Raw genomic sequence first — 27,741 nt, forward strand, 5'->3', positions numbered from 1 at the left:
GGCTATGACTCCATTATGAATACGTTTTTCCTTTTTTTTGTGAGCTGTTTCCCAGCGGATCAATCCAATCATATTGAGTGAGGCTAACCGTGCAGAATAAATGCAATGTGACAGGTTGTGTTCTGAGGTCATACCTTCTACCTGGAAGTGATCAATATCCCACTGACTGACTATAAGCTTGGATAGTATGGGCTGAATCTATATCATCCCTCGTTCATACCGGTCAACAAAAAACGTTGGGCGGTCGGAAGTCTTGGCTGACGATGCTCCTCTGCTTTTCTCCCCCAGAACATGGACATGGACCGCGGGTTCTACCGCAAGGTGGACGTCCCGGACCACGCCCACTACGTGATCGCCTTCTTCGTGCTCATCATCGGAGTGGTCGGTGTGACCGGCAACGCCCTGGTCATGTACGCCTTCTTGTGGTACGTCCCTTCGTCTTTCACAGGGGGTTGGAGCTCAGAATGGGAGAGACTTAGGCCCAATCCCAGGCCCAATTTCTACCCCTTACCCCTCCCCCTTGTTTTGAAAGGGTAAGGGGAAGGGGGAAGGGGAAGGGGTAAGGGGAAGGCGTAAGGGGTAGAAATGGGATTGGGCCTTAGGCTGACATTGCCCGGACCGATTGGCCGGAATGCTTATTACTCTGGAACTGCCTATTCATTTTTACCAAGGGGCGTGTACCAAAATTGCCCCTGCAGGTGATAGAATCAAACTACTACCAATCAGAGCCATCTTGGTTGTTTATGAAAAATGCCTCAACGGCGCTCCCATAGGGTGGTCCTCTTCACAGTCATGGTAACAAACCCGCCCCATATTAGATGACCGGTTATGATTGGCCTGACCCGGGGTAGGTCTGCTGGAAGTCTTTCTGAATGGGAAGGATCCAAAAGCGGTTCCAAAACCAACCAGTTTGGTTTTAGAACTAGCTGTTATCCAGTAGACGAGGTTGGGTGGATGGGGGCGAATTGCAACTTAATATGCCTTTTTTAAGCGTGGTCTTTTCAAGAATGTCAGTGCGTGAAGAGCGTGCATTTTAATCGATTTATGAAAACTTGTGACACCTGTGACCTATGGCGATGCTGAAAACACAGGGTTTCTAGGGAAACGTGTCATTTGTAATTAAGGAATTAGACCTGAGAGTAGGGATTCGGATGTGTCTCTTGCTGTGTTTGTTTCTCTTTTCTCATGTGGTCAGACAGACCACATGACCTGTACATACATACCACACGCAACAAACATCACTTAAACAGCAGCGCATGAACAAGACTGCACAAACAAAGAGTCATACAGAACATCCATCAGTTTGATCTGCGTACGGTGTGTTGTGTAGAGTGATGGAAGATATTAGTGCGAAACTGATTGCTCTGATGATAGTATGAGTATAAAAACATCAGAGTCAAAAGCCGTTGATTGAAGAGTAATTTCTCCTGGTTATACAGCTGTCTGTAATTTAGAAGTGACATAATATCACCTGTGCGACAAGGTAGATAATGTGTTTGGGTGTACGGGAACATGGTGGAGACTGCAGCTGCAGTCATTTGTAGAGCAACATCAAGATGAATCTTATTCTCATATCTCATTCCCAAAGGTTTTTATTTTGCGCTTCCACTTACTAGCTTCGGAGAATCATTAAAGTATCCCTTTTGATGTCTTTGACCAAAGCAAATGAGTGTAGTGGCCTCCTTTTAACAGTAGACAAATTAACGTTTTGCTAAATAGTTTTATGTATTCATCATGCTGTTTCATGTTTTTATCTGCTTTCTCTTTTTTTTTGGTATAGTCAGTGATTAAATCCCCCCAAAATGCCATCAGAACGATTTATATTGGCTTTATATATATGCATGTATTATTCATAAGGTACATCTAAGAAGCAGTTTAGGAGTCTAGCTCTGTTGGTTTTATTTAAGGCATGACTTTGATTCACATCGACATAGTGGTGTTCTCTCTGACACTAAGACTTATTTTTGACGTCGCCAGAAGGGATGGCCTGATGCCATAACTCAGGGTGACAGATAGGAGACCGAAACATAGGAGTCTCGAGACAGAAAGGAGACTCTATAAACTCAGCGGAAGACAGATGGGAGACAGTACAAGACAGATAGGAGACAGTACAAGAAAGATCGGAGACAGTACAAGAAAGATCGGGGACAGTACAAGACAGATAGAAGACAGTACAAGACAGATAGGAGACAGTATAAGACAGATAGGAGACAGTACAAGACAGATAGGAGACTCTGTACAAAAAAGATAGGGGACAGTACAAGGCAGATGAGACAGTACAAGACAGATAGGAGACAGTATAAGACAGATAGGAGACAGTACAAGACAGATAGGAGACAGTATAAGACAGATAGGAGACTCAGTACAAAAAAGAAAGGGAGACGGTACAAGACAGATGAGACAATACAAGACAGATAGGAGACAGTACAAGACAGATAAGAGACAATACAAGACAGATAGGAGACAGTACAAGACAGATAGGACACAGTACAAGATGGATAGGAGACAGTGCAAGACCGATAGGAGACAGTGCAAGACAGATAGGAGACAGTACAAGACGGATAGGAGACAGTACAAGACGGATAGGAGACAGTATAAGACAGATAGGAGACTCAGTAAGAAAAAGAAAGGGAGACGGTACAAGACAGATGAGACAATACAAGACAGATAGGAGACAGTACAAGACAGATGAGAGACAATACAAGACAGATAGGAGACAGTGGAAGACAGATAAGAGACAATACAAGACAGATAGGAGACAGTACAAGACAGATAGAACACAGTACAAGATGGATAGGAGACAGTGCAAGACAGATAGGAGACAGTGCAAGACAGATAGGAGACAGTATAAGACGGATAGGAGACAGTACAAGACAGATTTGAGTCTCAGTATAGGACAGATATGAGACTCAGTTCAAGACAGTTAAGAGTCTCAGTATAAGACACAGGACTCAGTACAAGATAGATAAGAGACTCATTACAGACAGATAGGAGACTCATTACAGACAGATAGGAGACGGTATAAGACAAATAGGGGACAGTACAAGACAGATAGGAGAATGTACAAGACAGATAGGAGAGGAGACAGTACAAGACAGATAGGAGACTGTACAAGACAGAAAGGAGACAGTAAAAGACAGATAGGAGACTCAATATAACATCTGAGACTCAAGATAGAATGAGACTATATACTAGAAAGAATGTAGACTCAGTAGAAGACAGACAGGAGACTCAGTACAAGACAGATAGGAGACTCAGTACATAGGAGACTCAATATAAGACGGATAGGAGACTTGATATAAGGAAGTTAGGAGACATGACACAAGCCTGCAGACTAGTCTGTCTAGTCTGATAGCTGGTTTTATTTTGAAATGTTTAGTAAGGCAATAAAACAAAAAATAAATAGCGGAAACAGATATTGAATTGATTACATGAATGGAGTAATATCCGAAAATCCTTTTGAAAAAATCTTTGTGTGGTTTAACGCAGTTAGATATTTGAACACACGGTGTAAAGCATGCTTTTAAATGGAAAGTTATTGGACTATGTAAGTCACAGAACAAAAAACACATTTCTGACCTTTTGGTTACTGTTACATGCGTGGCCACTGGGGCTCTGGCTGGCTGACTGAAGTGAAGAGGCAAATGGTGGTTTCTTGTCGTCTGTCACACAGTTAAAGGCCATTACTCTTGCAGGCACGGCCGGTTACATGGTTCCTGCATTAGTGGCCTGGAGCTGGTGGCGTCTTCCAGTTCACCCCTGTGTCACACCCGCACCCATCACTCAACATTCCTCAAAAGATTTGCCACACGATTTACACACAAAAACACATCCACACACGTATATGCACACACACATGCATGCACGCATGCACATGCACCCGCTATGTCATCCGTTCGACTTTCGCGAGACATTGAAAGAGTAATACTATATACATTTTTAACAAACAAGTACAAGAAACCTTGTCTAGAGTATTTATTTGGACCACAGAATCGTGTCACAGGCAATGTTTGGTGCATTTCCCCCATATTTGTCATATTTGGTCTAACCCCATCCCCTCCATATTAGGTTTATCGTACATTTATAGTTCCCAAAGCTACTTATATAGATGATAAATCTATAAACGCACATAATAAATTATAAAATCCTATCCTTTATCCTATCCATAATGCTTACCGAGTTTCTAGGAGAAGAATATTTTGCTGCGGTTCATTTCAGTCAAGGGTGCAGAAGTATTTGAAAGAGAATAAGAGATTCTTGAATGGCATCTTTGACAGTTTCAACCTTCAGTGAAGAACCTATCTCCACATTGTATAAGGCGATGGATTGACGCAGAGGTACGTCGGTGCTTGAACTGTACTTCAACTTTTACAAGCAGCTCCTTGGTTCTAGCTTCGATCCCCATTTACGTCAGAGTTTTCATGAGCAATACCTAATCAATTATCCTACAATCGATGAACATGTATCGGAATTTTATGCAAGTTGCTTTGAGTAAGTGGCGACTTATTGACAAAATTCAAGCAAATCAAGCATATACAAGAATCCCAGCACACGAGTATGTGTGGACAACAGGTGTTATGCATGAACAAGCCTGTGAGACAGATGCAAGTGTTTTTCACATCACAGGGTGAGGTATGCCCATGATCAAAGCGCCGTTCCGTTGGCTACAGGCTTAACGCACTTTCATCAGGAAACCCTTTTCAGAACAAGGTAACGGCATCGGCGTGGGGCTGGAGCGGCATCGAGTTCATTGTTCACACGCATTCAAGGAAGCTCTGCTTGGCAACTCTGTTGACCTCTGGAAGCAGTTTGGTCTGCATTGTCTGCCACAAGACAGGGTTTTATTTTGAAAAATGGGCACAGATTTAATAATGAGGTAGCCCCTTTATAATAAGGGGACAGTAATGAACCGTTAATTAACATTAGTGAATGCCATCATGCGCATTAATTAACGGTTAATTTAACTCTTCACTAATGGTCTAGTAATCATTTTAGGTTTTATATTTACTAATGGTCTTGATGAAATCTTAGGCAATGGTGTGTATTATAACTAAGGTATACATTTATACATTCCTTATTAGGGTCCCACTAACCCATCCCCTAACCACTATGCTAATGCTAGATATGAATGTTTACAACTCCATTGACTAATGTTTCTTAATGGTTAATTAATTCACACTTATTGAAAAGTGTTACCAACTATAGTACTTATGTAAAAGACATTTAATGCGCGACAATGTGTAAAGGCTTGGCAGGGGTTCACGGTAGGATTCTTCTCCTTACTAAAAAGGAAGGAATGTTATAAAAGAGCAAAAGTGCTTGACTGAAGGGCAGTTGACATGTGACAACAGGTAACTGGCTATTTTGATGTCTGGGTAACAAAAGAAGGATGCTGATTTGTTTTCTTTTCTTCCTCCTGAATTGCTGGTCATTTTTGAAGACAAAACACATCACACACAGGGAGACAGACAGAGATACACACAGACACACACACACCCACAACCCCACGCAGACACAGACACACACACACACACACAACCACACACACACACACACACACACACACACACACACACACACACACACACACACACACACACACACACACACACACACACACACACACACACACACACACACACACACACACACACACACACATTCAATAGATGAGATACCGCCTGATTATTTTTTTTACTGGGCTTGAGAATGCCAAACTGACTAAAATAAATTATAGCGCTCGTCCTAGAGAGCTATCAATTGATTTTTGTGACACAATTACTTTCAATGCTTTTTGCTGTGTTTCAGTAACAAGAAGCTCCGCACTCCTCCCAACTATTTCATCATGAACTTGGCGGTTAGTGACTTCCTGATGGCCATCACGCAGTCACCCATCTTCTTCATCAACTCTCTCTTCAAAGAGTGGATTTTTGGCGAGACCGGTAATGTCAACAATCATTTTAATAGTTATATTATTCTCAATTCATTGAATTCATTATGATTAAAAAATCTGAAGAATGGTATTCATTCATTAAACTAAACTGTTCTAAGTCTGCATCTATGACTGCATTTTTACAACAGCCATAAATACATGAAGGAAAGCCCCACATGTCCTCAAAACTAACATTACATCACATTGCAGCATATCACCATGTTGACATATTTTGCAGAAACCTCATTAATTGCAATATGTCAGACAAAATATTGAAGTGTGCGAGTCGAAGCATTTGATTAGCCGTGTGTTACATAGGAAATAATAGCATGCTGACATGTTGTACTGCCATAGCCTCATTGGGGAAATAAGGCTACGAAAAATATTTACCTAATCATGGAATCATACTGAGACGAAGCTCCTAAACATTGAACAAATTAGCTACTACTCCACATCCTGCTCACTTTTCTGATTCCCTGTAGGCATTCCCCCCCGCACTCAAACACAGATTGCCTTTTGTTTAAGGACTAAGTTCGCTCTCTGTAAGCAGGAGCACTTCCGCTTGTTTAGAAAAAAACGGTGTTCTGTGAAATTGTGAACAGGCGTGAGAGTGTGCGAGGGGCGTGGTCAAACCGTATCAATCCCCACATCTCATGGCCAGCCACTAGAAAACAACCACTCTGGAAAAAGGGATTCAAGACTGAAACGGCAGACTTCTTGTATTTTCGAGAATTTTAGAATTTCCCCCCTGTCACAGCTTAAGGTGCTTGTACACCGCCGCGCGGCAACCGCCCGTATAACCGCCTCGCTGGCGGAGGGTTCAGCGCGGCGGTGTGAAGGGCCAGGCGTTTTCAAAAGCGGCTGCTGCTGCTGCTACTGCCGCCGAAAGTTTCAACACGGGGAAAGCTGAGTGGTAGGGCAAAATCTGTGCCACCTAGATGTGTGCTGGATAGATCAGTCTACCAGCCTACCAAGTGGACTGCAGCAAGCGTTCCTCATCTATATTTATACATCTAGGTTACCTTTAAATAAATGTCCAAAATAACACAGAAATGTTCAACAACAACTCAGGCCCAAACAGAGAATGTTTTTTGACTTGGGGGGTTTACTTCAATCCTCACCCCTTTAACCTCGGTCTCCCCAGGCTGTAAGATGTATGCCTTCTGTGGGGCGTTGTTCGGTATCACCTCAATGATCAACCTGCTGGCCATCTCCCTGGACCGCTACATCGTCATCACCAAGCCCCTGCAGGCCATCCGCTGGATCTCGGGCCGGCGCACCATGGTGGTGATCCTGCTGGTCTGGCTCTACTCGCTGGCCTGGAGCCTGGCGCCCCTGCTGGGTTGGAGTGAGTGGCCGCCGTCCTTCACTGTGGAAGCAGTTCCCCAACGATGAGTCATTGAGCAGACACTTGGTTTTTGGTTGTTAGTGGCATATCTTTTTTACACATGTTTGAATGTTTTGAAATATATTGTTATTGTATTTTATTGTTTTTATATTTGACATGAATAACTGAATAAAAATCAATCAAACAAAAAATATTTAAGGTGACATTTTAAACCAGGTGTGAGTGTGATTGTAATCACAATCACAACTGGTGGCATAACACATAAACTTGTGTTCATGAAAACTTTGAAAACTGACCAACCAAAAAAACGAATCAAGAAAAATAAAGCCATTGAAAAGACATTGAAGTTGACTTTACTAGGTTAACGTTTGAGGGGTTTGGTTCATAGTTAAAGGTCCTCCTCCTCCTCTTCCTCCTCTTCTCCTGCCCTCCTCTAGGCTCCTACATCCCAGAGGGTCTGATGACATCATGCACATGGGATTACGTTACGTCCACCCCGGCCAATAAGAGCTACACGTTGATGCTGTGCTGCTTCGTGTTCTTCATCCCTCTGGGTATAATATCCTACTGCTATCTGTGCATGTTCCTGGCCATACGCAGTGCCGGCAGGTAATTCATGACTTATGAGAATGTGACAAAGATTTGGTACCACTTTTATTGTATTGATACATGTCCCCAGTAGAAATCACAATGTGTAAGATTGAGCCCATAGGTGGTTGACTTTCTGAAATTAATTAAAAATACTCAGTGTTCTGTCCACTCTAAACGGTAGTGCAACTGTGTGACACGGACTAGTGTAGCTGGGCTGGCTGGAGGGCATGAGTGGGAGGGGCCTAGCCAGTGTCGATAGGGGAATTATTGGGGAAAAAAGATTGCTATGGCAGGGCCAGCTTTTTATATTTGTAGAATATATCAGTAATAGGATTTAATTTGGTTGATAACATTGAAATCGCTGCTAATCAGTTCATTTTAAGCAATGAGCTAGTTGAGATCTTAAACATTGCGACTTTAACTACCTGCACAAATCATGAATTGCATTTAATTGCAATGAAGCATTATTATTAACACATTGTAACATGTTTGTGAATCATAAACTTTATTGAACTTGATCCTTATTTTATAAACCATTATCCATTTATCTTGATAATTAATAACTGAATCGTGACCTGCTTGTTAATGAGTATTAACAGAGGAATAATGCTCTAGGGAAGTCCACAGTGTTGGGGCCTCTCTCTCACCCATGTCCTGTGTGTGTTTCATGTGTCCTGGTAGAGAGATCGAGAGGCTGGGGACACAGGTGAGGAAGTCCACGCTGATGCAGCAGCAGACCATCAAGACCGAGTGGAAACTGACCAAAGTTGCCTTTGTTGTCATCATCGTTTATGTCCTTTCATGGTCGCCGTACGCGTGCGTCACACTCATCGCCTGGGCGGGGTAAATAAATACGCATCAACAGTAAATATTATATAAGCAATATAATTATGTTAATCAGTTATTATTGCTTTGCTCATCCCTTCTCACTGACAGCTCTATACCTTTTTGTAAAATGAAGGCGTTGAGAGAGTAATATGTAGCTGGATATTATAGTTAAGTGTGGGAAGTGCATTATATAAATGATGCATACATTGAATAGAGTTAGCAATTCAATGTATGCTAACTATATATATATTTTTTATTATTTGCCTTTAGTTGTTGATAAAGCCCAAGGACTTTCAACGCACACTAATCAGTCGTAGAGGTGTTCCTGAGTAGATGCAGATGAGCTTGTATCGGCAAAAGCAAATGAAACACTGAAAAGAAACATGAATTCCCCAGAATTGTATTTAAGGGAGAGACTGTAGGAGATTGAAGTAGCATTCAAATTCTTATAATATTCCGAGCCAAACAAAAGCTCAACAGCAACAATACAGGCTAAAGTGTGATCAGCTGTGGCACTGATGCCCAAGTTAAGCGGGTGGATGGAGGTGGGATAATCAGCCATGGGGTTTCAGCGGAGCCTCATGCAACACCTTCTGGGTCAGTGGTCCGATGTAAACAGGCTGCAGTGGCAGGGAATATCACAGCAGGCCAAGCCCAAGGGCCAAACCAAGAGCTGGAAAATCAGACAGACGAAGACTTCACAGATCAGCAGGCACAGACTTACCCGCTCACAAACACACACATGTACCTGCGATTGGAAGAAGTGTGCGTGTGTGTGTGCGTGTGTGTAGGTCATGAAAGGGGAAGGAAGATTGGTGTTGGTGACAAGGGCAGATTTGAGAGGTAGTAAGAGAAAGAGAGAGAAAGAGAGAGAGGGAGGAGCGAGGTAATAAATAGCTTTGGTTACTGTATTGAGTAGATTGATCTGATGAAGTCCTATTTTGAAACATACCTTTATTTTATTTTTATTTCTATACTTCCCCGGCGTCGGTGTCGAATGAGGACGCCCGTCATGTTTTCTCCTGACATCGGATCGGTGTCTTGTTTTCTTGCTCATTCACTGCCTCGGAATCACTCTCTTGATCCGTACCACCGTCTGCCCCTTCCAGGTACGGGAGCCACCTCAGTCCCTACTCCAAAGCGGTGCCGGCTGTCATCGCCAAAGCCTCCGCCATCTACAACCCCTTCATCTACGCCATCATCCACTCTAAATACAGGTTGGAACAATCACTGCTACCCTGACTTACTATTCTAACAGCTATCAAATCGCGGGCGACAAACATACTTTTTATATCTTATTATTGGGCGGGAGTAGCTCAGGAGGTAGAGCGGGGTCGGCTGGTAACCGCAAGGTTGCTAGTTTGATTCCCAGCTGTCAAGATTGTCCCTGAGCAAGGCACCTCACCCTCACGGCTCCTGACGAGCTGGCTGTCCCCATGCACGGCTGACACCGCTGTCTGTGTCTGAATGTGTGCATGAATCTGTGAATGTTAGGCTATATCGTAAAGCGCTTTGGAAAGAAGCGCTATACAAATGCAGTCAATTGACCATTTGACCGTCTCTCTTTTGTTTTCCTGCACTTGGTACAACAGAGACACACTAGCCGAGCACGTGCCCTGCCTGTATTTCCTACGACAGCCGCCCAGGAAGGTGTCCATGTCCCGGGCCCAAAGTGAGTGCTCCTTCCGGGACTCCATGGTGAGCAGACAGTCCTCGGCCTCCAAGACCAAGTTCCACAGGGTCTCCTCCACGTCGACCGCCGACACAGTGAGTGTGGGATTTGTAGTTTTCAGTTTTTTTCTTATAAAAGGGCTGGGATAAATATGGAGAAAATGAAACATTTATAAGTAGGATACCTTCCAGGTGCTGTTGTTCCAGATCGATCGGTTAAGTTGAGTGAATAGTCTGTATGTGACTTGACTACACAGAGCTTGACTATCTTGCCTTCAGATGAGGGTGCAGGATTTGACTCCAGAAATACAAAGCAGATGTGCATTCCACTTTAGGAACCAAAAAGAGTAAGGGGGGAGGGGGGGGTAAAACATTGATGTTACATTTTCTTACAGAAGCAAATCTATCATACAATCTTATCCATATAAAAATATGCGGGACACAAAAGAGCAGGCCAGCTTTTGGTGTACATACATATACTTATTTGTTATTGCATTCCAGAAATATATTGAAGGAGATGGAAATGCCTCAAGGTCCAATGTGTTCCATTGACAACGATTTCTCTGCCCAACCCCTCCTCCCCGACTTCAAGCTCACACGTGGTTGCCAAGTTGAATCGCCAAATGCAACATTATATGTTGAGACGAGCTATTCTATTATTCTAGTTTGCAATTTATTTAATTTTTGTGCATAATAAATTATAAACAAGCCCATGCAGCATTTTCTACGAAATCGTTTTGGGTGCTAAGCTTTCTCCTGAAGACTTACCCGTTTGGTAGCATGGCTCGGCCAATGAATCTCTTTCGAAAGAGGACAGGGCTTATTTAGGTCCGGCATAATCTAGTACAATCCCAGTTGATAGTTTGTTTGCTTGATTCCATGGTTGCAGCACGCAGTGTTTGTGTGCAGATTTTGTTTAATACATGGCAACCGGGGTGTTCAGAGAATAGTCAATCATAACAAACGGGCCATAACAAAAACATAAGCGTCCGAACGGAAATTTCAAAAGAAAACATACATGGCTGTGCCCTTGTTGTCGGAGAAGCCAGCATTTCAGTTTGTTTTAGTTTCCTTAATCTCCGATGACAGATCATGGTCCTTGTAGGGTTTAGTACAGTACATTTGGTCCATATAGCTCCTTTTTAAACCTAACGCTTTGTGTATCGTAGCAGGTATGGAGCGATGTGGAGCTGGACCCCATGAATCATGAAGGCCAGTCCCTTAGGACGAGTCATTCCCTGGGGGTCCTGGGCCGAAGCAAGGAGCACAGGGGACCCCCAGCCCAGCAGAACAGGCAGACAAGGAGCAGTGACACGCTCGAACAGGTAAGGTAGGTTTTGTGCCGCTTTGCAAATACTATTTTGTCCGTTCAGGAGTTACGCTTTTATCCAAGGGAAAAATATTGATAACCTAAAAACTAGGTTATACGTACAGCATAGCATACATTTGACATGTATATAGAGTTACACTAGATGTATGGATAAGGTGAAAGGATGAATTCAGATAAAATTCAGCCTCTGCTAGTCAACAAATAGATTGTCTTGTTGCCTCGTTATACATTATATAAGTTAATTATCTTTAAACTATTATATGTAGGCCTATACCATGTAGCCTTTATTTTCTTGGCATTATAATTACATTAATTCTCGCTATATCGCTAGAAATTCTCGTTATAATGAGATCTGTAGGCCTATCTGACAATTGACAATCCACTTGAAATTCTATGAATGAAATTCATATTGACGGTATGACACTATCCTATCCCTATTCTCGCCCATTCATCTCGAATTTATTAGACCATTCAATAGCTTAGTTTTTCGTTGCTTCGAGGAGGTGTAGTGCAAAATCTTAAACCCCGGCCGAAACCCAGTGGAAAGGAGAGAAAAGGAGTCTTAGAGAGAGTCACTGATGCACCCGTCATGAATTTAATAGACCATTCAATAGATTAATTTTCGTTACTTCGTTGAAGTCTGGTGCAAAAATCGTAAACATATGGGCTCAGCAAGGCCCCTCCGTATATAATATATAAAATATAATATATTTACATATATATAAATATATACTATCTGCGCACTACCCTTCTGAAGTATTTTCTTTCTCTCTCTTTCTTTTTTCATTTAGTCCAACACGAAAATAGTATGAGAACGTTCATTACATTTCCTTCCGTTTAGCATGAAATAGTCGGAGAAATATACTCCGAGACACGATTCAATAGATAAAATAACAAAATCACAAAATCTCGTATTACCGGTTCGGTAGTATACGTGATGGTGCCGTTGTGTTCAATTCATATCTCTCTCTACATTCAGACCGTATTTGCTTCTTCCCCCATAGGCAACAGTCGCGGATTGGCGACCGCCATTGACCGCTCTCCGATGTGACCGCAACTTCCTCCCACAACCTACCCATCCACCTTACAAAATGGCCGCTGCCACACCACTCCAAGCCACCACCGGGGACAATGTCACCCCAGAGCACTGGAACGAACACCCTAATAACAATAATAAAAATCACAACAACCGTCAGAACGGTAATAATAATAATGAGGAGCATGAGTATTCGGGAAAAGGCGGCCGACATTGTCAGAACCATCCACACCACATCGACCTCAAAAACAGCATTAGCAACTGCAAAAAAACCTGTGAGAAAGACACGTTTTCGAAAGAGCCGGTGCCGTGCAACGCCGCGGATGACGTGCGTTTCTCTCCTCGGTCGGCACACAGGATTCAGCACGCCATGGGGACTCCCTTCCGCTACATGCCAGAGGAGGACATCGCCTGCCAGGAAAGGCTAAGCACAGACCGGAGCCAGCGGGGAGACCCACGGCCAGACTCGAAGAGCTTAAACTGTACCGACGATGTGCTGGTGTCCGCACAGAGGTGCTCCTTTCCCCATGAAAGGAGCAGGAACCTAGAGGAAAGCTTCATGGCTTTATAGTTATGGACCTGTGTGTTTGTCGTGTGTGATCGAGAAGTGTTTGCAGTATCATAGTTTATTTTTCTCCCCTCGTCGTCGATGGCTTTACTTATAACTTCTAACGACCGAGTTTGACGACTAAACAAACAAAAGAGTTCAAATGAGGTATACCTGTCTTCACTTGGCTATGTGCAGTTGTGTAAACGACTGATATTATTATGGACACAATTATGATGGTAGGCCTACTATGGTGACATCATGGACATGTTTGGGTAAAGCAGAGGATGTTTATTGATATTTTGGGTATTATATAATGACCTCAAAAGGAAAGCCAAATATTTATATATATAAAAGATATAGAGTCCCCTTTAGCCAAACACACACACACACACACACACACACACACACACACACACACACACACACACACACACACACACACAAACACACATAGGGTTGGTGCGCTCAGGAAAGAATAACTCAAGTATTTTTTGAAAACTACCCTCAACACACTAGATTAGATTAAACATGTCGCTTCCCGCTTCCACATCTACAGCCCTCCTGAAAAAGGATCATAACATAATCACATGTCACGTCTGCTGAATATTTCAAGGGATCTCGGGGGAGACCTTCGCACTCACAGTGTGAAACACTCCTTCTCCTTCATCGGAAACCCTCCAGTCCTTCTTTGAAACTGTCCCTTTGAGCTCTGAACTGCATACAACAGGATCTCCCCTCCTTGTTTATCAAGTTATGTAATGGTTGCCCCCGAGAGAGGGAACTCTTTGATTTTGTTGAAGCAGGACCTCTCCACTTCAATGGCTCCTGTCTTCCCCTAAGGGCCCGCCTCAGAGGGGCTTTACACAGCAGGACTGCTCATTGGCCCTCCTAGTCACCTATTAACCCTACAGCGATCTGTGATATTTACGGCTCTCCCATGGATCCACAGAGAGCACTCGGTCGACACGCACAATACTACGTTGTGGATATCCCATTGGTTTGCCGTTTGCCATTGACTTTTCCACTGACAATCGACGTGCTATTGACTGGAATGATGGATGCGGTTCATTATGATGCAGTTGGGTCGGGAATGTCAACGTATACTGTGCAAACATTACCATACCATCTTCATTCCTAATTGACCCAATTAAGGGACAAGCCCCTCCCCCTCCAATTGCAAAGGTGTTGTAAGGCATTTGACCACATAAGAAAGCAGTTAGGTGACACAAAACTAGAAAGTTTCCATTCTCAGTCTACTACCACTTGCCCTAACTCTTAGAGACTGACTTAAGAATTTGTTAAAATTTTTACAGTATCATAACCACTGCTAGATAATGAAAGACAATTTCAACCCAAACAAAATAAGAAGCATGCAGCAACAAAAGTTATTTTCATTACTGTGCACATGCACATCAATCGCGATCTTTATCGCGTCATTTGAATTACACAAACTATATATCACGTAAAAGCTGACACTCTACTGATTCCAACAGGTTTACCATATCATTATGTGATTAAAACTTGCCAAACTAGGCAAAATAAAATCAAGAACAAACTTTATCTGCTTGCAACCAAAGATGATCTTTTACCTGGGTTGTTTTTGTCATCAAGTTGGGTTTGATCATATAAAACCACCATAAACGAGTAATCTAGGATCTGGGCACCATTTAGTGAACTAAAGACGTTGTTTCCAAATGTTAAGGAGCTAAAACAGGGTTTCAGAGGGAATAGGTAAATTGCCTTCGTTCATAACACATGTTTTTCATCGTCATCTGGTGGCAATATGGTACAATTGTGATTGTTTGGCTTTTATTCTATTCACCCAGACCTTTCAATCGAGTGTTCAAACGTCAAAATCTTACAATGGGTTCCCAAGCTATCCACCTCTTTGTGTTTCAACAAATTTATATTTTTTGCATTGGATTGATTCCTTTTATTTTGAGATTTCACCTTAACCTACCTCTACTAAAACCTCTCTCTTTGCTGTACTTCACTTTATTGACAGCAAATATTGACCCAGGTACTCGTGAGATGTTTTTCTATGGCTCTATAGGGCCACCAACTGATAATGAAAAAAAAAAAAGCTAAAAAGATAATGCACTAGGTGGTATTCACTCTAAAACATGCCATTTATTTCAGGCGGAAATAAAATCTTCCACTTATACTGTGTTCTAGCTTTATTCACTCTTACCAAGTAGTATCCACATTGATCATTTCACTTGCGCAACCGTCTCAAAAGTGTTCACCTTGGGTATGCTCTTTTCAGAGAAAACCTCAGAACCTCTTCATCACAAAGGCCTTGTGATGAAGAGGTGAAGATATTTGACCTTTTAGCATACTTGAATGGCAGCGATGAAAGTGCCTCTCTGTCATGTTCCCTCTTCATTAAAACAGCATGCATCCAGACACTTGATCGAGACATGAGCCTCAATGTTATACACAAAAATGACAGATACCATCAACCGATAAGAGCCAATGATGGCCCTAATCACCTGGGCCCCCATTAGGGCTGTAGTCCCTACAAGCATCTCTAATGAGATTGAAAACAACAACAACAACAACAACAACAACAACAACAACAACAACAACAACAACAACAACAACAACAACAACAACAACAATGTGCTGTTTAATTCCACTGTCCCAGGGTGATTTCAAAGCATTCCTCGGCACAAAGTTGGTAGCCACTGTTTGAAATTTGTGTATAATTTTGGATTTCCGCATATAAAAGATGAGCCAATAGCCATAGACATCTCTGTCAATGCTGATTTTACAGCCACCAACTATGTCTTGAGGTAATGTTCATCGAAACATAGATGAGGAGGACTCCCTTTTTCATTAAACATATGCCATTGCATCACTGCTGCTGCTGTGCCCTGGTCTAGAATTGACTGTCTGCCAGCCCACATAGCAACCTAATTCTCTACCCATCAATAATCAGCTTCAATGCAATTACTGACCCAAATCGTTACATCTCAGAGCAGCTCACTGCCTCTACCCACACTGCAGAGCTGCCACTCCTGAGGGTCGGGGCCTTTGAGGATTAGGAAGAGAGACAGAAAGAAAGAGGGAAATAAAGAAACACCTCTGTGTTATTGAGAAGAAAGAAAGAACGAAAGAAAAAAAAAGTATATATATATATATATATATATATATATATATATATATATATATATATATATATATATAATATATAAATATATGTTATTTATTTATATATTTACACGGACGTGCTGTACTTGATGAATTTTCTATAATGGCCACCAGAGGGTAGTATTGCATTCTACCTTGCGGGCACACATTTTACAATTTAAATATTTGCCACTGAGACCCGAAGAGACCGAGCCATTCGGTATAAAATATGTCATGATTATACAAAATCCATTATAATGATTAATTTTGTTATCCGCATTGTTTTCTAAATGATTTTCGACTTCTGCACGAGTCAAGACCAAGTTACACAAGTGTAATTCTTAAATTTCTATTCACATTTCCACCACGACGTTAGATTATTTTGATGAAATAGGGTGTTTTTCACAATATATTGCACTTTTACCCTCGGATCTGTGTGATTGGTTCGAATAAAACAATTCCAACGAAAACATCAACAAATTAAGTTGTTTTTTGTTGCTAAAAGGAAACAACCTACTGAATCCTCACAACCCAAATATAAAAGTGGATTAAAAAAAATCGAACTTCACAGGGGGCAGAGCCTGACTTGCCTTGCAACAGTCTAATTGCGTTCATGCAATCTCTATCTAGACGCAAACTCTATCCAGGTACCCTTTAACAAACGTTGAGATCATTACATGTATTTGGCATCCTATCTGTATGTTTAAAACGATTTCTAAGAGAACCGTTGCAAACAAGTCATTCCCCAGACTGTGGGCTGCTATACCTTGTTCAGGAACGCTGAACCACTGCTGTTGAAACCCTCCTACTGGCGGCCAGATGGGCAAGCTTTATATACGCGGAAGTCCCAGTTCCGTTTGGTTTAGTCGGTTCTGAAGCTCGAGGTACGACGGTTGTACACGCGCCTCGCTATCTCCTCACCAGCCCAGGCTTCACTTTATAAAAGGTGAGACAGTCCATATTTTGGGACTTTACTTTACTCACACATTAAGTTTATTTGTCTGCTCTGAAAATAACTTTTTTTGCAGTTGAAAGTTTGTGCGTTGTTTTGACTGGGGTTAAGTGAAACGGAACAAGTGCCGTGGGATAGGCAATGTTTTATTTGATTAAAAATTAACTGTTTGTAACCATAATAACCTCCAATCGAGGTGGTTTGAAAAACGTTTGTGTTTGGAAAAACTACAACTTTTAATAGGATATAAACAATTGAAAAGTGTCAGAAGGGAGTTTTGGCACACCCACTCAGACAATCAACGACACCCATGCATACAGTGTGGTGGGCTGTGGTTTGAACAACATCCCACAACGGTATGGAACTATATGAACACTACCTTTTCTAAATTGAATAGCTGACATTACTTCAATGACACAAACAATGATGGGGTTTGTTAATATTTTAAGAAGAAAAGTATAGTCCATATTTTAATACTAGACCATTGACTGGTACAACACGACCACTGCCCTTCACTTAAAAAAAGTGTACTTTGGAACTCTATCAAACATTCGTCAAATGTTTGATATATGCCAGCAACTAGGATATTTTAGCTCTATGCTGCAAAACATGCCTTTTATTTCATACAGTGATAATAAGCATCATATACTGCGTTATTTAGTGTAATAGACATAGACACAAACAGGCCCACCGATGTGCTTGTACTGCTGAATTGTGGAGAAAACCAATACACCTGTAGCACCTGTAGGCCACTCTACACCCGTGGGAACATGAGTGGGTGTGTGTAACGGTTCTTGTTGCGTTTGATGGGCTATTTAAACATAGAGCAAATTAGGAATTGTCACAAACATGCTTAATAGAAGTTTGACACTTTCTCTCTTTTTATAGACAAATATAACCACTTAGTGGCTGTTTTATCAATGTGTTAATGTGTTTGTGTTATTTTTGGGGGGCTACTCTGCAGGGCGACTAATGGGTTGCTTCTCTTCAACAGGAAAACAGGCACTGGGGGTATTGATTTTAAACACAAAGGTCTTTGCCGAAAGACCTTCTTGTTCTTTCCTTTCACCCCCTGCAAAAATGTTGTGTTTAGTATGGTGTGAACTGACCTCGTATACGGCAATTTGCAATAGCATTTGGACCGGAATTGATTAAAAGGTGATTTTGCTTTTGTGGCAGGTAATCAATAGTTCTATAGACTGTATTTTAAATACATGTTTTTCTAGGAATTACCTGTGTATCTTTAACACTGTCTGGTAAGTTGCTATAGTGAAACATGCTGGGAATGAAGTCGACGCAACCATTGGTTACACCACTTATCTTTGTGTTTGTGTTTTGCACCTTATAAAAAATATACATATTTTTCCAAGTGCTCATTTGGAATGCCATGTAAATCTTTAGTTTAGGCCACTGTAAGCCTTTGCAACACATTGTTAGGTCAGTCTCTAAAAGTTAGCGTAAGTGGTAGTAGACTGAGTTGTAATGCAATACAAGTATTAATTTGCATTACATTTACATTGAGTCCTTTAGCAGACTCTTTTATTCACAACGACTTAACAGGCGAAACAACCAAGCTTTATAAAAGCTAACTGGGCATAGTGCCAACTAGCGATAGGTTGAAAATAACAGATTCAAATTGGGACAGTCATTCATGTTGTCCGGGCTCTGTTCAACAACTCGGGCATCTATGACTTTGCCCCCATGTCAGCTACCGTATATCCATGTGTGTGACCTCTTTTGTTATTACATTATTCACCTCTTTTGGATTCAAAAGCCTGCTCTACCACAGAGAGAGTATGACATCATATCACCCTGACAGTCATAATATCTTAAGACCAGCGGGGGCATGCAGACTACTTTCAACACCTATACACAAGGACACACACATGCATGTGCCTGTCTATGTATGTTGGCGTGCATTTGCCTGTGGGTGTGTGTGTGTAATGTGTGTCTGTGTGTAAAGTATATGGGTGTGTGTGTGTGTGTGTGTGTGTGTGTGCGTGTGTGTGTCTCTGCGTTGTGTGTATGTGTTTTTTTTTTCATGTGGCTGCATTGGTCTGTGTTCTAATGATATGTGACCACTGACCTGTGTGTGTGTGTGTGTGTGTGTGTGTGTGTGTGTGTGTGTGTGTGTGTGTGTGTGTGTGTGTGTGTGTGTGTGTGTGTGTGTGTGTGTGTGTGTGTGTGTGTGTGTGTGTGTGTGTGTGTGTGTGTGTGGGTGTGTGTGTGCTTGCTTGCATGCTTGTGTGTGCGTGCATGTGCCTGTGTGTGTCTAATATTGTGTCCAGGTGACAAGCTACAACAGGTGTTGCTATGTCCCCGAGGGCTCACTGGCAAGTCACGGTGGAGTTTTGTGAAAGCTACACGACTTACTGCTCTGAGATGCCAAGGCTCTGGCAGCTGAGCCGGCCATTACTCATAACACACTCACCAGGAAACAGACTTTTTTTACACTGTCTACCACACATTCAACAAGCGTGTCACTGTGGGTTTTAACAGTGGGCACTTTATGGGATGGTCTGAATTCTCGATTTGTTTTAAGGTAGAAATGGGGGAAGCAGCCGTTAATATTCTATTTCATAGGATTGCAGCATGGCTTTCAAGTGAGACTTGAAAGATCTGTCTGGGACAATTCCTCTGCAATATTCTCATTTCTATTTGCGCAAGGCAATATAATGAGCAGTAGAGTGAGTTTAAATGAAAGGACCAAATGTTTGCATTATTAGGCCTACTGTAAGGTGCAAATTCATGAGATCACTCCACACATTTTTATGTTATTTTGTTCATGGAAGAACTGAATAAAGGTTTGAAACAAATTCCCACTCCTTTAAAATGAAAGGAAAATAAAGTATAGAATTGCTTCTGGGTCTTTGCAAAATTAAACTAAATATGTATGAGGCAGACCAAAATATCCTGCTGACTTTATTTTCTACAACATAAACCTACTTTTCCATTCTCGACTTCCGATTTAACCCTATTGGTGTCTCTCCGGTCCTGTCTGACAATAACCTACTGGTTCTGCTTCCTGTTCACAAAGAGGGCTGTTGTAAACAACTGAAATGTGAAAGCATTTAAAAAATATTTTACACTATCTTTCACCTCACTGATTGTTCAATTTGGAAATCTTGTGTTTGAAAATGAACCCATTATTATGTCAACGTAGTTGTCCCTTACAGCTAGTACCATGGTGCATATGATACTATCTATTTACGCTAGTGCTAACCAAGGGGATGCTAAAACATCCAGTAAGCTCAAAAAGTGATGTTGCTGAGTTGTCATCCCTTTATACTGAAAGCAGTGTGTTCGCAGGCTGTTGGGTGCTGAGTCCTAACAAGTCGGCAGAAATTCAGGGTGTGTCTCAAGTTCTGCTCGGCCGTCTCCAAGCCAAATGGCGGCGGGGTTTCTACAAGCTAGCTAACATCTTCACGACAGGACTTTGCGAGAATGCCAATGCTTCCAAGGTCACACACACACACACACACACACACACACACACACACACACACACACACACACACACACACACACACACACACACACACACACACACACACACACACACACACACACACACACACACACACACACACAATGGACACAAGATGGGGAGAGACAACTATTTATGGATGAATAATAAAACAAGATGGGTTCATCTCAAATGATTATTCCTAATAAAGAAATTGTAACAATACATTTTTTTGAACAGTATTGAAGGCCGCTAGTCAATAATAGATAAACACAGATAAAGTTTGACAAATAGCGTAAAATTCTTGGTTGAATTCTTTTCCAAACTTTCGACACTTCAAATACTTAAGCTGGCTCATCCATGCTCTGTTTTTGAAAAGGGTTGAATATTTTACATTAAATAATTATTTAACACTGCCTAAAGTAATTCAACAAAACTGGTTCAATGCATGCAATCAAACAAGGTCAAAGACATATTCTATATTGAGGACTCAATCATATTTCAAGGTAACATTGTCATGTTAACCAGCTGCCCTTAGGTCCTGTCTGTGAACTTTGACTCTTCTCTAACTCCTCTCCCTTAGAAGTTGAACAAAAGGTTACACAACTCAACACCTGGTTATGCATCAGGCTTGTCCCTCACTCACCTTCTATGACTCAGATAGACCCTGGCTGGAATTCCCTTCTGTGTGTGTGTGCGTGCGTGCGTGCGTGCGTGCGTGCGTGCGTGCGTGCGTGCGTGCGTGCGTGCGTGCGTGCGTGCGTGCGTGCGTGCGTGCGTGCGTGCGTGCGTGCGTGCGTGCGTGCGTGCGTGCGTGCGTGCGTAAAATGCATAAAATGCATGTCTCGCTATCCATACCCATCTGTCTGACCGTCTGTCTGTTCTGTCTGCTGGATGATTCACCTGAAGGTTGCTTGACTTTAACCGTAACCTTTGAAGAAAGGGTGTGGCTCCTAGAGGTACTGAGATCTGCTGGTACGACGGAATGAATCATTTCTGGTTTGTGTCTTCAACAGGAGAATCATGAGCAAGAGCTACAGTGTCTCCCTGGCGGGCCCCGCCCCTTGGGGCTTCAGACTGCAGGGGGGGAAGGACTTCTGTGTCCCCTTGACTATCTCACGGGTGAGTCTCACACTCAAGCACACACAAACACAATCACACACACAGACCTCCTTCACACACACACAAACACACACAAACATACACGTGCGCACACACGCACAGTCAGCACAACATGTCGTGAAAGATCTTTGGACTCGGTAATGCTCACCCCATGCCATCTACTTCTACCGTGATGTATAAGGCACATGGGCATCATGTGACACATAGTAGTGTGGCTCTCTGTCCGTGACTCTGCTAAAGTGGGGATGTTGTGTAACCGATGTTGTATAAGGATATGAAGCCATGCTTAAAGCTCTTGATCTGGGACCCCTGGACAGTGTCTCCTCCACATTCCATGTCTATAAGTAACAGTCCATCGCTGGTGTGGACAGTGGCCACTGTTATTTTGGTTTGACAGAGGAAAGATGCTGTTAAGTGTGCTGGATTAGGAACTCCCAGGTCCTAGAATGGGAGGCTGGGAGTCTCTCTCTCTCTCTCTCTCTCTCTCTCTCTCTCTCTCTCTCTCTCTCTCTCTCTCTCTCTCTCTGTCTCTCTGTCTCTCTGTCTCTCTCTCTCTGTCCCTCGCTCACTTTCTCTCTCTCTCTCTCTCTCTCTCTCTCTCTCTCTCTCTCTCTCTCTCTCTCTCTCTCTCTCTCTCTCTCTCTCTCTCTCTCTCTCTCTCTCTCTCTCTCTCTCTCTCTCTCCTTAACTGGCCTCTTGTTCAGGGCTCCACAGGGAACCTGTCTGTAAATCTGTTTGGGCTAAATGTTTGGGCTCGGACCAGATTTATTCTCTTGGGCATTGAAAGAGACGGCTGGGACTTCTCAGGATTAATTAAATCTTCCCTCCACCCCATTTGTTATGTTTGGAGTCATACAAGAATGTAACCATGATATTAAAATGTTGACTGATTTTCATATTGATTCTGATTCAGAGGTGATTCTAGATGGTTATTTTATTAATCCTGCTGCTTATTAACCAGTTATTACACTGACTTGACTTTGCGATCAACTAGGAGAGTATAACAACTGACAACGACTTGTTATCTGTGTTAAAGACTAAACCATGTCATTGTGAAGGAAAACACCTAACAACCAGCACCAGTGGTTTGAGAGAGAGAGGGAGAGAGAGAGAGAGAGAGAGAGAGAGAGAGAGAGAGAGAGAGAGAGAGAGAGAGAGAGAGAGAGAGAGAGAGAGAGAGAGAGAGAGAGGATATACACCATGTGTACTACTTCATTCCTCAACAGGACTATACAGTGTGGTTGGAACACAGTCCCCAGAGGTGGGGACTCAGACGCAGTGCTGGTGGCCCACCCAGAAGAACAGTGCATTAGCACACCAACCTGTGGAACCACGCGCCTGTGGAAGGCTTTGTGTGCTGCAGTTTTTGGCCACACGAACACGTCCCATATGTAAACGCTGCGTGTGTGCCAGGAGCTATGTATGCAGAGAGATGGTTTTATTTGCAGTGCCTGAGTGGTTTCCCATGAGTCAATTCTGCAGATAGGCATGGCCCTGAGATTTGATGAAGACTCGATGACAGAATTTAATACCTTTTCGTTTGTATTTTCATAACAGTCAATGCATTAAAAAGTCCAAAGGGATTGAGCTCAGCCTCTCTCAATCGAAAGCCAAGACTTATCCAGACACACTTACCAAGCAGGCATTCAAATTCACCGTTCAAGGATAGGAAAGCAGGAGGAGTAACCCATGACTTTCAAACACAATGTTGTTTGACACCGTTCCTCAGTTAGCCTATTATACACGTTTGTCTTTCCTCCTTAGCGAGTGTATGTGTGTTGAGATAGGAGCTATCCATCAGAGTTTATAGGTGTCTGGTGATGTGGCCAGCCTGTGGTTTCTCCCACCCGTGTGCGTCTGAGTGCCACTGGTTCTTTTTATAGTGTTTACAGGCCCATGAACCACTGAGCGCTCAGGCTTTTAAAGGGACGTTTTGGATGGGGGGGGTGGGGGTGGAGGGGGGGGGGGGTGGTGCTCTGTAGGGGCCACTAAACACGTGCCTCTGTTTACTCTGCAGTTCGCTAGGTTTAAAAGCACCTTTTACGGTTTTTATTTTTACATTTGTTGCGCCGTGAACTCAATCTATTTTCTTGGGGATTTTAATATTTATTTTGCCCATGGTCGTTTTTTAGTTGTTCTAGAGTCATTTTTGTCCATGAGAGGTTGGTTTGTGTCAGTAGATCGGGGTATGAGGGGCCTACTATCATTATTGTGGCAGTGCACTAGAAATAGAAATGTCTAAAATGAGACTTCATCGTATGAATCAGGCATTCCAATTCAACTGTAAAGATTAAGGCTCTTCTTGCTAAGGACAGATATGCAAACTAAGCTTAAACCTTCACCAGCCGTAGGGATGTCATATTTGCAATTCAACAGCAGGGCTTGCACGACACATTTAAAATTCTCAATAAACACACAGATGTCTTGAAAGACACCATGAAAATCAAATTAGATTTATTATGTGAACATATTTTTTTCCACAGTCACATTATCTTTGAACAAAGTAGGCCATGTGCAGACAATTGGTTCTGCTTTCATTCGAACCTAATCAGCATCCTTAGCAGCTGAAAATCTGTTATGACATTGGGCTTAACGTTTCAATCAAGTTTTCGCTCCCTCTCTCATAAGCCTGCCCTTGGCTCACATCTGGCTACCATGTTTTGGCACTTTGGTATGAGCTGATGAAATCCTGGAGGATGAACTGACATTCCTCGGCCTTATGCTAATTAGACGGCTTTACTTGAATACATAAGCAAGTAATAATGCCATCTAGGTTGAAAAGGGAATCCCACTATCCATTTTGTATTCCGAAATAAGGAACTCATTTGTCGGTTTCCCCATCTGGAACCGAAAGGATTCCGTTGCAGTAAAAGTTGAACAAGACGCAACGTGCGTTTTATGGGCGATCTTGTTGACGCCAACACATACCCCTTTTTATATACTTTTCAATCATGCGCGACTGAAAAAAAGATTCCTGCCTCACTTTGGCGGTGTAAGCCCGTAAGCTGCAACATGTTTTCTGAGCTGTGATACGAACAGCGCTGGAGAGAGAGAGGCAGTCGGCAGCCGTCAAAGAGTTACGCCATCATCAAATTAGCTTACAGCGGTTGAAGTCCATCAGCGCCATCTCCGTGAAAAAGATGTGTTCTGTCATTTTTGACAGGTCGTGTGTGTGCGTCCCTGTGTGTATGTGTGTGTGTGTGTGTGTGTGTGTGTGTGTGTGTGTGTGTGTGTGTGTGTGTGTGTGTGTGTGTGTGTGTGTGTGTGTGTGTGTGTGTGTGTGTGTGCTATAATGGCCAGACTCTTGGTCATACAGGCGTTAAGAGTCTTCCACGTACACTTGCTAGTGCTCGATTGAGTCATCGGTCAAGGGGGCTATAGGGGCCTTCGCCTCACCTAGAGCCTTTTTACACTCTGTCGAGTTCATCTGTTATGGAGTCTATGTGAAGATATGACTGTTGATTAACACATGGCCAGAGAACTAATGTGGCGCGTGTGCGTGTGGGTGTGTATGTGTATGCGTGTCTGTCTGTGTATGACTGGATAATTCATCAAGTATTTAGTCCTTTTAACAATCAATCCTATTAAGCACCTGCAAAATCATGAGACCAGATGTTTGTTGACGCATGCTTTGGACTACGGGGGTGAAACAGTAAAAATAACTGTTAACAATGCTCCTTTGCTTGGGGCTGTAGGCTCGCAGTACCTCAGCACAGCTGTGGTCGGTTGCAAGTCCTTCTGTAGGCTACTTTTGACCTGACTTTTGACTTTGACTTTGACTGGAGACCAGAACATATCAGAGAAGCAAAGAGAGTAGAGGGAGGATGTCGTAGCTTATCAGTCATTTCTGCATGCGAGGGCATGATAGCTGTGATTTTGTAATAACCCTGATGAGCACAAGAACATACGTCGGAGCTAACGCCCTGAATCACATGGGAACAGACAGGGACATGCTCCGGGTATGACAGTCATGTGACATGACTGCTATTTAAATATTCCCTGAAGCCCTTCTCCAGAAAATCCTTATTATAATATTATTTTATTCTTTGAACATTGAATCGACTGGAGGATACAAATCATGATTTATACAGGGTTCTTAAATCCATAGATGATATTATCATGTTTAATTTATCATATCTAATATTATTTTGAACGCTGTATTCTGTTTGCCAACTCCCAAAACCTATACATTTTCATTTGTCATTTGTTTCTTTAATTTTCTCCTCTTTTCACCTTTTGGCCCAACACTTCCTACTGTTTGTTTTGTTAGAGACATGATACTTTAACACAGGATTACACAAACCAATTTTAGCTTCATGTTTGCAGTTGGGGGATTGGGTAAGGTTCACTCAGTTCCCTCCACAATATATTGTAAATATGTTGACCATATGCAGTACTATTTACTGTATATTACTGTAGTATGTTCAACTGGTTAATACAGTTGAACATACTACATAGGATTTGTTACATCTGTTCATTCTATTTCATTTTTTTCCAATTTTTTCAAGTGCATCCTCTTTTATGCATGCATTTTCTCTAAGGCATACACTCAAGTATACGTATGTATCAAGATGAACTCCAGAGCATTCGTACAGGTCCTTGGCTGACGAAGATGCCAGACATTGGTATTTAACATGGGCCTGTGGCTGTGCTCTCAGCACTGTTATACAACCAAGAGCCTTCAACAAGGTACCAGGCCACGAGGGCACGTAGTCGGACAAACTATACTTCACGCGCATACTATGTTTTTTAATGGAATACCCCTGTGGGACACCATGCTGGATAAAATGGTCATAAATTAAGCCGAGATCCACAGAAGAAGACATTTGACATCGGGTGACTGTCTGAAGATTTGCTAAAATACTAGGTGTTCTTTGACGATTTTGATACTTCTGTGAACTGCAAAAGTACATGATTGCCAACGGCCTAACCTAACACCAAATGTCCTTATTGTATTCTATCAGAGCTACCTACTTTACCACACACAGCAACGGCGGCGCGTACACACGCAGCGGCTTGGGGCTCTCCAGACTTTTAGGTTTTGTTAGTAAATGTTTAGTTGTAGTCTTAGTTTAATTTAAGTTTAATTGTGAAGTTGTTGCCACGCAATCATCTTGGGGGTCTCCTGACCATAGATTTTTGTTAGTTATAGTTTAGTTATAGTTTTATTTTAGTTTTAGTGTAATTGTTTACTTGGGTTGCCATGGCGATGGATACACAGCTGTCCAGGCTAAACGTTTTTGTTTATTAATAGTTTGTTTTTGTTTTTTAACATTAATGTGCCCTCCACTGGCAAAACAGTATAGCCGTGCTGAGCTCCTGGTCATAAATCGTGATGTACATCGACTGTCAAGCGAGATATCCATCCCTCCCGAGATCCGCAGATTAGCCAGCGGAAGCTCTGCCTCAACAGGCCGGCAGAGGAGACGCTGTGAGCGGAAGCAGAAGCGAGGAAAGCGGGCCGGTGTACGAGCTCGGCTAAAGGCTAACCCATCCAAACCACCGCTTCCTTCAATCTTCCTAGCCAATGTTCGCTCAATACGGAATAAACTGGACGAGATTAGACTTCGACTCACAGCACAGAGGACTTTGACTAGCTGCTGCTGCATGATCTTCACCGAGACGTGGTTAGACAGCACCACACCAGACGCAGCTATCCAGCTAGCAGGCCGCACCGTCTACCGGGCCGACAGAACAGCTGACTCGGGTAAGAAGTCCGGTGGCGGTCTGTGTGTCTTCTTAAATAACTGCTGGTGCACAAACACAAGCATCGTCGGAAAGCT

The 27,741-nt window shown here is 42.5% G+C and overlaps 2 protein-coding genes across 4 annotated transcripts in view; both read left to right on the plus strand.

The window, feature by feature from the left end:
• Positions 1-291: 291 nt before the first annotated feature.
• opn4xa (opsin 4xa) lies at positions 292-13,307 on the plus strand. Its single transcript, XM_056588627.1, has 9 exons — positions 292-425; positions 5,809-5,942; positions 7,077-7,280; positions 7,718-7,889; positions 8,553-8,714; positions 9,809-9,916; positions 10,292-10,466; positions 11,540-11,695; positions 12,705-13,307. Exons 1-9 carry the CDS (start codon positions 292-294, stop codon positions 13,305-13,307), a joined length of 1,848 nt encoding a protein of 615 aa, XP_056444602.1.
• Positions 13,308-17,057: 3,750 nt separating this feature from the next.
• Positions 17,058-27,741, plus strand: part of pdlim5b (PDZ and LIM domain 5b) — a 46,983-nt gene continuing 36,299 nt past the window's right edge. The window contains exons 1-2 of one of the 3 annotated variants that reach the window (XM_056589452.1): positions 17,058-17,364; positions 21,853-21,958. In XM_056589452.1, the coding sequence (XP_056445427.1) occupies positions 21,860-21,958 (99 nt within the window). In that variant the 5' untranslated portion in view covers positions 17,058-17,364; positions 21,853-21,859. The remainder of the gene's footprint in view (positions 17,365-21,852; positions 21,959-27,741) is intronic. The other 2 variants (XM_056589451.1, XM_056589450.1) reach the window with 2 other exon arrangements.

This window comes from Gadus chalcogrammus, chromosome 4 (genome assembly GCF_026213295.1).
Source record: "Gadus chalcogrammus isolate NIFS_2021 chromosome 4, NIFS_Gcha_1.0, whole genome shotgun sequence".
Taxonomy (NCBI): domain Eukaryota; kingdom Metazoa; phylum Chordata; class Actinopteri; order Gadiformes; family Gadidae; genus Gadus; species Gadus chalcogrammus.

Coding starts and splice junctions, on each gene's coding strand:
- opn4xa (XM_056588627.1), top strand. CDS start 292: ATGGACATGGACCGCGGGTTCTACCGCAAGGTGGACGTCCCGGACCAC. Junction 8,715..9,808: donor ACACTCATCGCCTGGGCGGG/GTAAATAAATAC, acceptor TGCCCCTTCCAG/GTACGGGAGCCACCTCAGTC. Junction 11,696..12,704: donor GCAGTGACACGCTCGAACAG/GTAAGGTAGGTT, acceptor CTTCCCCCATAG/GCAACAGTCGCGGATTGGCG.